Below are 14,130 nucleotides of genomic sequence, written 5' to 3' on the forward strand. Positions count from 1 at the left end.
AACCATGTTAGTAAGAGCTGCAGCAACTTGGAGTAAGTTTGCTTAAGAAATGAAGAAGACAAAATCACCCTTCCCCAGTGATTTTACTGACAAGGAACAGCAGGGGAACAAAGCAATCTGGAATAAGAATGCCTTGGAATTATAATTTCTCTTACAATCTTTTTAGCCTCTTAACTAAATTTGCCTAGATTGTGCCCACAATGTGCAAATTACTGATTATGAATATTTTTCTGCAATGACATGAGTAAAATAGCAGTTTTCTTCTTTATTATCCTGATGGAAGGAGCAAAGAGCCATAACAAATAATCTTTAAAATAATATATAATTGATAGTAAATACCAAGAGTCATTAAATCTAAAATATGTCTTTATATGGAGAACAAAATGAGGAATGTTAGGGCCATATTGGTAGCATCACTAAAAAATTTCATTCAAGCTTTGGAATGGAAATCTTGGAGAACTATGCTTAAAGAACCCTTGAGCAAAAATCATTTTGGGCAGGAATTCAGATGAAAGCATACATGACAGATGACTGTCCATTTTGTTTGAATACTTCAGTGAAGGCAAATTTGTTTTCCTATAAATTAATCCCTTATTGCTACTCTGACATGACAGAGAATCATTTCACTTTCCTCATGTGACATCCATTCGGATATTTGAAGAATACTGTCACAGTGTCACATTCTCCCTGAGTGTTTTTTAGACTAAACATTCTAATTCCTTCAAACTCTTCTCACGGGACTTGACATCTAACCCCTTGATCATATTCCTTGGTTATTTCTAAGCATATTCCATGTTGCCTGAATTCTTCCAAAAGCCTAGTGTCTATAACTTAAGATAGTATTTGGGATCTGGTTAATGAAAATAAAATGGAGCAACTTTCTTTCATAATTTTAAAACTATATTTCTGTTACAGTATGTAGTCTAATATTACATTTGCCTTTTTTGAAGCAATGTCACATTGCAGACACTTAGCTTATTATTAATCAAATATTTTCAGAAATATTATTACTAGGCCAGACATCCCTTGTTGCACATTATATATTTTGTTTGCTTCATTGAACAACTTTGCATTTCTTTCACTAAGTTTCAGTAAGCCAAACAGCTAAAGTGGTGTCTATATTATATACCTGTGATGCAAGAAACAAGAAGTCTAATATATATTTTTAGAAGAAATATTTGGACTGACATACTTCTTTGAGCTAATTCATAGCTCTGGGCTTTATTTCATCCAAGGATTTTGAACAGAAAAGTATACACTTAAACATTAGTTTAAATGGAAACCCTATAACCGTATACCTATGAAGTAAGATTGGTAACTGTGTTTCCTTTTCATATCCTATTTTTCTCTGACCTATCCATTAACTAGTATGGCAGATCACCAACTATTTACAGAAATTACAACTAATGTTATAATGAGGTTGGGGGGAGTCTATGTAAAACCTGATTAATCCAGCATTGAACACTGTCTGTACATAATCAACTGTACATAATCAACCAAGTGATTACATCAATAAACATTTTTTGGTCTTACCTTAAACTCCTCTAGGATTTTGTAACTTTTCCCATGGTATTCACAAAAGTTCTTCACTTCTTTGCATTCTGGACAACATCCATTGTGTTCTACTTTAGTACACTTTGGGTGGATTTTGGGGCATTCTGGTTGGTCACAAATAGGCCCATCCTCGGTACAAATACATGGACAGTTGGAATGCCCAGGGAAAAAACGCTCCCCAAGTTTGTATACAAAACCACTGTCATCTACACATCCTTTCCCCCGATAGTCATCAAAAATCAGATTATTATCATTATTTGAAATCTGGTCACCTTCATCAGCAGGGTAGTCTTCATGATTGAAAGCAGCTGGAGTGACCAAAGAAGGAATTAGCAACAGAAATATGTAGGCTTCATGAATATGAAGAGCCATTCCCCCTCCTGAGCTTCTGAGTATGGTGCTTATATCAGATATGTATGGATGCTTCCATGGAGAGGCCAATGTGATACACTGAAAACATATATATAAAAAAGAAATTGAAACATGTTTTTCTCCCCTCAAAAATGCATTTTCCCCTACTCCTTTGTGCCTTCCACCTGCCAGGCTTTAGCTCATTAGAAATCCTGTCTTCTATCAATTCTTAAAATGGCAAAGTAAACCAGTCCATATTTCCATCCTGACTCTAGTAATAACAAACAGGAAAACATGCACGTAACCTGAATAGTCTTCAAGTTGCACAGGCTCTTTTCTGTTGCAAGGAAATCTTAATTCATCTTGATTTCAATGGCATATGCTCTGTGCATTTCAATATTTTAGTTTAAAAGTAAAATAGAACAGTATTCTCACCAAATTAAAGAAATAATGCAAAACATTTCCTTGCCATGTTTTTGATTCAAGCTTTTCTTCATATGATACATTGTTATAAATAGAAAAGTATGAGAAAATGTTATTCACATTTGGTCATTTTGCCTGTTAGTTAAAAAAGATGAAAATAACATTTTTACATCTTTACATTTTATCTAATTACCATGTTGAATATTTATATTGTAAACAATTGCAAATCAAACTTATTTTATTGGATAGCTTGCACATTTATCAGTACAGACATAGTTCTTTTTGCTTTTACTAAATTGCTGTAAATGATACTTTTAAGGATGGGACAAAGCAAAGATATTGCTTCCAACCCAGCTTAAGTGTCCAACACCATTCAAAATATGTATTTTCATGAAAAATAAAATGAAAAGAGCATTTGCATTTTAAAGATCCTTTACAATCAAATTATATTTAAGATACTAGGAGGTTTAATTACTTAAGATTGCTTAATTTTTATACTGTATATTGTAATCTGTCCTTAAAACAGGTTCATCCTGGCTTTTTCTTAGTAAGACCTCCATTGTGCTCTCCTGAAGATTGACGTCACATCAAGATCCAGTAGTAGTTGCCCATATATATATCTGTGCTTATACTTGTAGCTACCAGCTGTTTTTCTCCTGCTTTTACATTTTCGGTCTCTTTTTTAGGTTTCAGAAATGGCATTTCATCAAATTATTACAAATGTGATACCTTACTCACCATATGCAGTTCAAAGCCAGTAGGTGAATAGGATTTCTCAGTAGGCCATGTCACTTCATTTTCTTATACATCCATATGTGCATGGAGAACCAATAATTCACACCACATGTTTCATTTGAAATTGCAGAAAGCCTTGTTGCTTTGTTAAACATTACTTCTATTCTCCTGTTTTCCTGTTGATTATAGTCAATAATGTACCCCTCACATTGGTACATTACTCTTACTCTGGTACAGCTCCTCTAACCAAAGATTTGAAGATTGATATGGTAGGATTCCCTCTTTTTTATGAATTTGGACAGTAAAATATCTTATGATGAAATAATTTCTAACAAAATTTATAATAAAATGCTCTATTGTCAAGTGATGTTTTGATTCATTGCATATGAAACATGCAACTGCAAATTAAACAATAGCCTAGCCTATTCTGCTTGTCTGATACTATGGGATCAAATGGATTAGTAATTAATATTATACCAGTGTGCAGATTCCAATAGCAATAGAATTATGGTTTTCATACAAATAAATGCAAAATGTATATATATTATTTATATATTTATGTTGATTTATATATTATTTCACTGCCCAACAGAAATGACTCAGAGAATAGGCAATCTTTGTATATTACAGAACTAGTAAAATAATTTGGTTAACAAAGTAGGCTCTTGAAATGCTTCTATAAAGAAGGACTATGCATTTCAAAAGCTTGCTGTCTCATTGCTTATGCTCTAGGACATGATTTTACTACAATGGAAAATTTTACTGCAATTATGGGAGCCTTTCTTACAATCACAGTATTTTATTCCTGGATGATATAAAAATGTTTAGCTTGCCTTTCAGCTCTGAATAGACAGTCACTTGCATTCTACAGGTAGGCTTTAGTCTGCCATACTTAAAGCTGAGGAAACTTACATTTTTTAGTGAATTCAAAAGAAGCTATTTATTATAAGGACAGCAGGATTCAATCAATTTTGTCAGACATCTGGGCAAAGGCAAAATCCATTTCAGAAAGTGGTACAAGGTTTCACTGCAGTAATTGATCATCCTAAATATTTTGCTTACAATTTATACATATTTATTTTGATGCAGAGAAAAATGGGATGATAAGGAAGTCCCTTGATTAAAAATCAAACCAAAAACATATATTATTTACATTTATTTGGTTTTTGAAAGGAGATATTAAGGTACTATTAAATATTTGGGAAATCAACATCATTTTCTCTTAAAAATGGGTACTTACCTACTCAGAGTGAATGGTAGGAAGAGTCACAAACCACAATGGATTTGTACTTCAGCAATATAGTAGGGAAAAAAAACTCTTCTTAATTATATTTGTGCGGGAGTATTATGAAAATTTTTTTTGTTTCTAAAGCCTCCCATGTCATAGAAGAACCACAGCATATCCCCAAGAGATGTAAGCTTTAGCCAACTGTTCAAAATTCAAAGCAATCAGTCATAAAAGGGTCCAAAGATGAGACTGCTTTATACAAAATAAGAGTCCAAAACAAAACAATAAAAACAAAAAATAAAAGAATCATCATTCCAGGATTTTACAAAATCTATTTCCTTGGTTGCAGTCTTCAGGTCCATCAAAAATAAAATTTAAAAAATCCCACTAAATCACTATATATATATCAGCAAGAAGGCACACAAGGGTGGAGAATATGCTATGCTTCCAGTCCCAGAAACAGCACCAGCATGCTAGAGCTCAGAGCCAATCCAGACTGAAATGCAGTCAGCAGCACCATCATGCTATGCTGCTTTCTAGAGGCTCTTCCCCAAATAAGCAGTGGGGTTCTTGTGGCTCTTAATCACAATAACAACTTTCAGCAAGATTCAGTATCCTGGATAGCAGCAGCCCAGCATCTATTCCTCCGGAGGGCATTCCATCAAGCAGTTGGAAATCTTCAGCACCACAGACAGCAGCCTGTGACTCTCATTTTGCATCATGCAGGCAGAACGTGCCGCTCCTCTGAGCAGCAAACTCCCCCCCCCCCTCGCCTTCACCCCAGTCCGATGCATTTGCTCACTGGCATTAGATTGATCCTTAGGCACTTTTCTTAAGGAAAAGGTATTTTATAAAATGCCTCCTAAATGTTATATCTACATCTGATGATCACCTTCATTGAAAAAAATCTGCTTATTTTCAAGGCACTAGGAATCAGACTGCAGGACTACGTTACAGGAAGTGGAAGTAGGTAGACTGAAGCTTTCTGCATTTACTGAATGATTTGGCAAAGGTAACAACCAAGGCATTGGTCTGATTATTGCCTTGTTAATGCAGAATTCTCTCCCCCGAAAATTACCACATTTGCTACATGTGAGTCTCAGTGTGTTTGAATATGCATGCATATTTTTAAAATGTTATATGGAGAAATATTAAGCTCCTACCCACCCCCCAAAAAATTTCTTCGCAGAAACTGTAGTAAGTTATATATTTTATTATTTTCACAAAATGAGACAGTCAGTTGTAGTTTTCACTATAATAACTTGAAAAGGGGTGGGGTAGGGGCTCTCTGCAGTTCATGTTTTCTGTCATTAGATGTCAATATAAAGCTATTTCTTCAGAAAAATGGCAAATTGTATATATACTTTAATACATATTTAAAGCCATGAAGAAAGATACAAGAAAAATAAAGTTTGGAATATTGTTTTCATTTAAGTAAAAATATAGATATTTTATTTAATGTAAAATGGAATTGTTTATTTCAGATGTTTATTTCAGATGAGGGCATTATAAGCCACCCTCAGTGCTATGATATTTCTCTAAATAGTGGTCTCAATTCCAAATACGAATAGTGCCATCAGAACCACCTGAAATTAAATGTTCTGCCATATGATCAAATATTACACTCTGAACTTTATCTTCATGGCCCAATAAGCTGGCAAGATGTCCCGATTTGAGTTCCAAAGTCTTAACGGTTCCATCATTGCTTGCAACAGCTACAATATGACCTGTAATATAAAGTAAAAAGGTTTAAAAAATGGAAAAGCAACTCTGTCAGTGAAGTGCTCGAGATAAAACAAAAGTCTTAATTTGCAACTTTCTGTATATAATGATGATCTCAGGTAACTCTGTGCTTTATTTTTTAAAAAGGCAAGTCAAACCAGTATTAGGGGAGACTGGGGGAGGAATTCTGCCTGGAAAGTACTTTGCTGATATTTTGAGTGATTTTGTTAAAATCTGCCTTAGTATTTTATTTGATGAGCACTAATGATGTAATGATTCTCCATTTGTCTTAAAAGTTAGTTTCAGACAATAATAATGAGGATCTTCTGCTTTATTGCATGAATTTCAAACTATGAGTTAGTTCTGAAAAGTTCTATCTGAATCCTCATGTCCCCGTACCAGTTAAACAAAAGCAGTAAATTTTCATCCTTGTATTTGAAATACATATCATTTGTATGCTGATTATGCTTAGCTTTATTTCTTGGAATAATCTAGAATGTGTTGAAACACTATTTACAAAAATGGTGAACAACTGTCTGGAGTTGTAACAGGATTGATGAAGGTCAACAAAATGAAGATAAACTTGGACAAGATGGAGGCACTCTAAATAAATAATTCTACTTCAAGGTATCACCAACACAATCAATTTGCTCTTCCTCTTAAGAAATTCCTTCTAGCAATCAGTCAGAATCTGCTGTTCTGTAACCTGTCCTGCACTTGGGAGTAATAAGGAAAGAATAGGATTTGGCTGTCTTCTATGCATAATTTTTGAAGTATTTGAAGTATACTATCAGACAATTTTGTCTTTTAATATTATATATTCCTAATTCTTTTTTTAATAATGATTTTTATTAACATTTAAAAATACAAAGCTAAAATAACTAAGAAAAATAGGAAAAAGAGAAAAAGTGCAGGGGAAAAGAACTATATATATAAAGAAAGCACTTCCCCTTCATTAAGAAAGTAAAACAATTTCAGCAGCTACATGTATTCCCCAAATTATGACCACAACTGAGGCCAAAATTTGTTAAGTTAAACATTTGTTAAGTGAGTTTTGCTCCATTTTATGACCTTTCTTGCCATAGTTGTTAACTGAATCACTATTGTTGTTAAGTTAATGATATAGTTCTTAAGTACATCTGGTTTCTCCATTGACTTTGCTTGTCAGAAGATTGCAAAAGGTGATCACACAATCCCAGGACATTGCAACCATCATAAATATGAATCAGTTACCAAGCATCTGAATTTTGGTCATGTGACCACAGGGATGCTGCAATGGTTATAAGTGTGAAAAATGGTCATGAGACACTTTTTCAGTGCCATTATTACTTCAAACAGTCACTAAATGAACTGCTGTAAGTCAAGGACTACCTGTATTACCTGCTCTAACATTTCAATAAAATATCTCTTCTTCACGTATTCCATTTCTTATTTATAAACAAATTGTAATGCCTAAGAGTAACTAGAAATATCAACAATCTTTCAACCTTAATCAAACAAATCAGTTTTATATTTCTTTCTTTTTAAAACAGTAACTTATAATTTTCTTTAGAAGTACAATAAAAAAATTCTCTTCCCATATCTTATCTCTTATCTATAAACAAATCTTAAAAGCCTTGACATTTAGATGTAGTCAAGGGATTAATCGTTAATTCCTTCAAATAGTGACTCACAAGTTAATTTATTATCATTTCCTTTGTTTCACCTCAGAAATTTATTTACCAATTTAAAAATATAAAAAATAACATATTTTAACCTTAATCAAATAAACTAATTTTGTAACAATTCCTTTTATTTCTAACACCACAGCTAACCACTTTCTCTAAAAATACAACAAAAAAGTCATGTCATATCTACAATAAATCTTTAAAGTCTAGTCCTGGTTGTTCTTAGAAACCCATTAAAAACATCATATATATTTTAACTTTGATCAAATAAGCCAACTTTATATTCCTTCTTTTTGTTTTTAAAAATCCATTCCCCTAATTTATTAATTATGCATCTCTTTTAGTTATTAAGACAATTAGGGCATGTCATTTAATGGGGTGAAACTTAATTTTGCTTTTTTTCAGTGATGGGTTCTAAAATATGTGTTTTTACACCAAGAATTCAAATCTGCTGTTATTTTTCCAACTGCACAACGTTAAACTTGGTATGATTAATCCACATCTGATCATATGCCCCACAAAAGTCTCTTGTAACTCAAATACTGTTAACTTTATCTTCTCAAAATTACACTTTGTGCTACAAAAATTAAAGTTTTTTTTTCCACATAAATCTTAGCTAGCTAAGCAAAAAATAATCCATGCAATCATAAACTATCATCAGAAAGCAATTCTCTGAGTTACAAAAATGTTTAAGTGAGATTCATCAAATCTTGCTTTGATAAAATAACCCTTACATTTTTCATGTGTACTAGGGCATGTCAAAATTTACAATTTTCAATTTCCAAATATTAGGGGTGCTCAAAAGGTATGATATGTCTTGTGGATTATAAAGATATTTTGGTTATAATTTAGATGTGCTTGATAAGTACACTACATAAATATCATAACTTTTTTACATTTTGTTTGTTTCATAAGAAATTAGCCAATTTCATTTCTAAATCCAATGTAGAATCTTTTCCCATATGATTTTTGTAGCTTGTCATTTTTAAATCCAAATCCAAAACACTTATTCTCAGTTGTGTCCTCTTCTATCTCCTCTTTTATGGTAGCAAACAATCTTGATAGAAATTTCTTAGTGCGTTGTTCTCAAATATCCTTCGAATTTGAATTGGAAAGTTAAAGTACTTTTCTCCATCCTCCATTCATCCCCCATTTCTCATCCCTTTAATTATAATATTTAGTCCTTTCTGATTGCTCCAGTATTCAGTCTTCAAAAATTCTTCTTATGTTTTTCTTTAGTCCACAACATTTTCTAATGGGAAAATTTCTTAAATTCAAAATCTTCATATATTTTAACAGGACTTTAAATAACCTACAGGAAGGATTCTTATAATAAATTTCATCCCCCCCCCCCCCAAACTCTCTGGTCCATTTATAACTTTTCAAAATCAACATTTTAATCAATCATTTATTGTTTATGTCGGCTTTAAAAAAAAGTTCTTAAACTTGCTGAAACTTCTTTTGCTGAGGATTGAAGGAAAATCAACCAGTATGATGAAACTTCTTGTTCTTTAGGTTCTTAATATCCAAAAAGCCTTTAATAAGCAATTTTCTGAAGTGATTAAGAAAGGAAATGGGCAAACACAATGACTATTAGAAGGCTCCAAATCATGACTTGGGCAAAGCATGTTTTTCCTTGGCTCCCAAAGTTCTAAAGCTGCTGGAAACAGTCTGGAATGGATGTATGGAATGCTTGTGGGTGACAACAGGCCCATCCCTCTGTCTGGAGAGGAATTTTGAGGTATCAGTCCTTCTGTTGGCTCCCTGTTTTGCCCTCACTTTCCTTAATATTAAATATTCCCAGTTCTTCCATCTCTTTTCATACAACTTAGTTTTTAATCTCCTGATTATTCTTTCTGCCTTCTTTAAACCTTTTCTGATGTGAAAAACCTTGAAAAAGGTTTGAAAAAGAACCTCCTCTTCCAATATGATGCTCAGAATTTAACACAATTCTTGAACTGAAGCCTGGGCAAAATGGAATAAAACATAATCACACCCCTATGGATTACAACTTATACTCTGGTGATGCAGCCTCCAGTTGTATCCATCTTATTTATAGACATATCATACTGATGCCTATCCATAATCCTATTTTCAAGCAATGACTTCCATAGTCTGCTTCACAAGTATTTTGCCAAGCCAGGTATACCATATTCTACACATGATTTATATTCCAATAATCAGGGGTGTGATTCTGTTTTGCACAATTTTTGCACTCATCTATTGAATCTATCCCACTATTCTCTTCCCAACTGTTTAAATCTACAATGCAAATTTAAATATTATTTCTATCTTCTGGGGAATTAGGTATCCATTTTTGTGCAAACTTCATAATCATTTCCTCCAACTTTTCATTCAAGTGAACATGGATGCTCAAGATTGTGATACTCTATTCAGCAGTGTTTTTTCAATCAGACATATATCCACTTAATTGTTTTGCTGTTCAGCCCATTCATACAAAGTTTGCTTGCTAATCAGAATGTTATGAAACCCATTTTGTGATAGAATTGTAACTTTGAAATGATGTGCTGATAGTTGATGTCAATTCCATACTCTCTTCAGTGCCAAATTAAAATGGCCCCATTTGTTTAAATACTTTATAAAATGTTAATGCCTGGAGAAAAATTCATTTTAAATCAATATTAGTTTTTTGTTTGTTTTATAAAAAAGCCTTTCTGGTTTAGTTTTCTTGTTGATATTGTCTCTTGGTATTTAAAATAAAAATAACTATATATTCATAAAATTAATACCTAACATCATATATGAATAGATATTTGTAGCCATTTGCAAGGAGTGGAAAGAAATAGGTTAATGACATTATTTTTTTCAGGAATCATGACAATGAACAAGAAGCTAATATAAAAACTGAATTTGGACACAGTTCAAAGTGGTTCATCACTTGGAATGCAGTGAAACAAGGATGCATACTGTTCCTCAAGTTGTTTAAATTATACAGTGAATATTACAATGTCAAAGCTGGAGTCAAAATCAGAAGTCAAAACACTGACAATTTGAGATACACCGATGGCATGACTTTTCTTAGCCAATAACAAAGAACACTCTTTGTCAAAGTAAAAATGGAAACTTTGGATTTAATGTTAGAGAGTAAAAGGTAATACTAACCTATATGTTTACAACTAATGGCAAATAAAAAACTAATAAAGATAGGCAATGTACATGAGAAATAAAAGGGAGATTAATTATCTAGAGTGGAAGGGAATTAAAAACTTAGGCAGCGCCATACGAATAAGGCTTTTTCAGTGGCAATAAATATTAGAATAGTTTAAGCAATGGTCTTTCATATGGTTATGAAAGCAGGATTCTGAGAAAGAACAAAGAAAGGTTAATGCCTTTGAATTATAAATTTGAAGGCAAATAGCAAGAAAAATCAATCCATCAGTCCTGTCTGCTCCCTTGGAGCACTGATCAGCAAACATAAATTCACACACTTAGGTCTAAAATTTGAGTGAATATTGGACTAGCAAAGTGATTATCAAGCTTAAAGGAAGTAAAAGGGGAATGTATCAGAGAGAGCAGAAGGATCAAAATAATGAAAGAGATTACAAGATTATCATTGGATGAGCCATTAGGATTATTGCTGGAGAATCTGTTCATCACCTGATTAAACCTACTAAACAGATTGTGGGTTGCAGTTAACTTCAGTGTAATGTATGTTTTGTTCCAAGTGAAATCAATGAACTTTTATTATATTTATTTTGTATATTGACTTCAGTAATGACACTGATATCCTGTTTAGGGTCTTCCCTATTTTAACATTTTTATCCTAAGGATTTATTTTATTTTCTCCTGATTAGTACTATAAAAGCTGAAAAAGGAGGTAGAATCATTATATTCTTAAATAATACAATGCTAACATTCAATTATATATTTTTACAGTTGGAAAAATAATCAAGTAAACTGAATAACGATGACAATGCCTACAGAATAAGAAAGGGGCAAGGACATTTAATTTAGAATTTAATTTTGCAGGAGCTTAAATACTTTCAGAAGTAGTTACAAGTTACAAAATCTGCAAATCTTAGAATGAAGAATAGGGATATTTGTAAAAGTTAGAGGAGCCTGATAAATATTGCTTCCTTGAGAACTTTTTTATAGTACATAGGTCACTTCACCTAGAATGACTGATTTGGGGACACTCTGTGATGATCAAGATGTCCAATGAACTGTAATATTAGCTTCTCTTTGTTGACAGAAATATTATATGTTAGGGCTGGATGGTGCTTTGTATTCAAAGGCAAAATGGTGTTTTGGTCTATGTAGACTAGGGGGGTGTCAAACTCGCGGCCCACGGGCCAGATGCTTCATGTGCTGGCCTCACCCCCGCATGGTTTAGTGAAGGGGGAAAAAGTCCTGATACATCACGTGATGCCTTCCTAATGCTGCAAGTTTGATACCCCTGATGTAGACTATGAAGATTTCCTCCCAGGATTCTGCAGCAAAAGGAAAAGACAGCTGTTTTGCAGGCAGATGTTGCTATATTCACAAACCATGTGTGCCATGGCATATTTTGGTCTTTGGACCCTATATACTGAAACAACTAAGATTTCACTTCTATCTACCTTCTAAGCAACTGAAGCAATCACAAGAAATTAATTATACAGTTAATTGTATATTTCATAGATTTTTGGACAAATGCATTTAACTGGATAAAATGATAGAAATTCTGTCATTAAATGTGCAATTACCATTACATCCATTCATTTGTCTGCATACATCTGAACATGCTGTATTCAATTTAAAATTAAAGCAATTTTTTCTGCAGAGATGTCTCTGCCTGAAAGCTTAAATGAACACTCTCACTTCAACCCACCTCACAGGATTGTTGTTGTGGGGAAAATAGGGGGAGGAAGGGGTATTAGGTATTGGGCTCATCACCTTGAGATACTTACAAAGTAATAAAAGGCAAAATAAAAATTAAATAAAGAAATAAAATAAAAAGTACGGAAGAAAGTTTCTTGTAAAAATACCTACCAAAATTTTAATTAATATCTGAGGTTAATTTTAGTCATTAAGAGAAGCTTGAGATCCAATAAGCTATAAGTCTTTTTCTGCAGGATATATGTAATATTTGTAAGTTAAATAAAAATATAGCAGCTATGTACAAAGATATGGTTAAATTAGAATTTAAATTAGAATTTAGAAGTTTTGGGAATCAGCCAAGCGTTTGCTGCCTCTCTAGGTAGAGAATTATAAGGTGGGAAGGGATCTTGGAGGTTTTCTAGTCCAAACCCCTGCAGAAGGCAGGAGGTTGTATGTCCACCCAGAGAGGGAACCATATTCTTACTGTAATTTATTTGCTAAGCCACAATGTTTTCCGTCCATAAATTGAAAAACATAAATAGTTCTTTGAACAGCAACAGAAATGTCAATAGGGAAGGAAGAACAGGAAAATGGAAAGCCTCAGAATGGAAATTTCTCTTTCCCATTACTTTTATGTCAACGGGGGGTCAATTGCTCTTTATAATTTGTTTTTTATAATGTAAATTCCATCTTTTCTTTCCTCTTGAAGATTTTTGTGTTGAAGGGAGGGGGAACAAAATGCGACAGTATTGTTGTCTTAAAATCTTTTCAAAATTATCACTCCTCCCCCAACTTTCAAAATAATATAAAGTATATTTACTGAAAGTCCATTTCAATGTTCCTAAAAATAATACCTTTATGAAATGTGTTACCTGAATAAGTGTTCACTTTGGGCCTGAATTGTCTTGTAAGGAATACATTTCAACTCTTTCATAGTCTACATGCAGAGGTCAACTCACAAGAAACCTGCAGCAAGGACAGGACAAAGGCCTTCTATATTACAGGCTACCCTTTAAGGGAAAATCATCCATGATGACTGAAGACCAACTGTTCATATTCTTCTCTCTAAATTTTTAATCCAGTGTTGTCTGTCTATTTTTCTCAGCTATAAAGACACTTTTTAGTCTTCAACTTTTGTCTAAATCTATGTGTCACAGTTGGCTGGGTTCATACAATTTATTAAGTGAAAACTAAACAACCCATAATAGTTTGCTACTGTTGCTAGACTGTAAAATGCAGTAAAAATAAAAATCCTTCAAACGTTAGGAAACAGATCAATCTAATGTTTTGTAAAAAAAGTGCCTAAAATATGAATAGTTTCTGAAAGATACGGACACATATATTACAGTTTTCACTTACAATCTGAGGTAGACTACTCAAGGTAATTTTCTCATCTTGAAACAACGTAATTAAAACCTGCTATATGAATGATTCCTTAAAAGGACCCACCTAATCTAATGTGTGGCATTTATGAATCCAAATTGCCTATAATAGAAGGAATACATCTTGACACAAATCAACATTTTTCCCAGTGTTACTTTTAAATACTCATTTAAAAATCTCTCTAATTAACACTTTATGACAGAATGTTTCTTGGAAGATTTTCAACTGAAATAACCTATTGGTTTG

General features: G+C 33.0%; 2 protein-coding genes across 5 annotated transcripts in view; both read right to left on the reverse strand.

The window, feature by feature from the left end:
* The window catches only part of VWC2L (von Willebrand factor C domain containing 2 like), a 115,024-nt gene extending 109,739 nt beyond the window's left edge, over nt 1-5,285 (reverse strand). The window contains exons 1-2 of one of the 2 annotated variants that reach the window (XM_087949366.1): nt 4,304-5,285; nt 1,534-2,004 (exon numbers count right to left, since the gene is read on the reverse strand). In XM_087949366.1, coding sequence (XP_087805492.1) covers nt 1,534-1,926 — 393 coding nt within the window. In that variant the 5' untranslated portion in view covers nt 1,927-2,004; nt 4,304-5,285. The remainder of the gene's footprint in view (nt 1-1,533; nt 2,005-4,303) is intronic. The other variant, XM_087949365.1, reaches the window with a different exon arrangement.
* Nucleotides 5,286-5,484: 199 nt separating this feature from the next.
* SPAG16 (sperm associated antigen 16) overlaps nt 5,485-14,130 on the reverse strand; it is a 204,557-nt gene continuing 195,911 nt past the window's right edge. For all 3 annotated transcript variants that reach the window (XM_087949368.1, XM_087949367.1, XM_087949369.1), the window contains one exon: nt 5,485-6,018. In XM_087949368.1, coding sequence (XP_087805494.1) covers nt 5,843-6,018 — 176 coding nt within the window. In that variant the 3' untranslated portion in view covers nt 5,485-5,842. The remainder of the gene's footprint in view (nt 6,019-14,130) is intronic.

This window comes from Notechis scutatus, chromosome 1 (genome assembly GCF_049901735.1).
Source record: "Notechis scutatus isolate UNSWTSFEM ecotype Mainland chromosome 1, rNotScu1.2, whole genome shotgun sequence".
NCBI lineage: Eukaryota > Metazoa > Chordata > Lepidosauria > Squamata > Elapidae > Notechis > Notechis scutatus.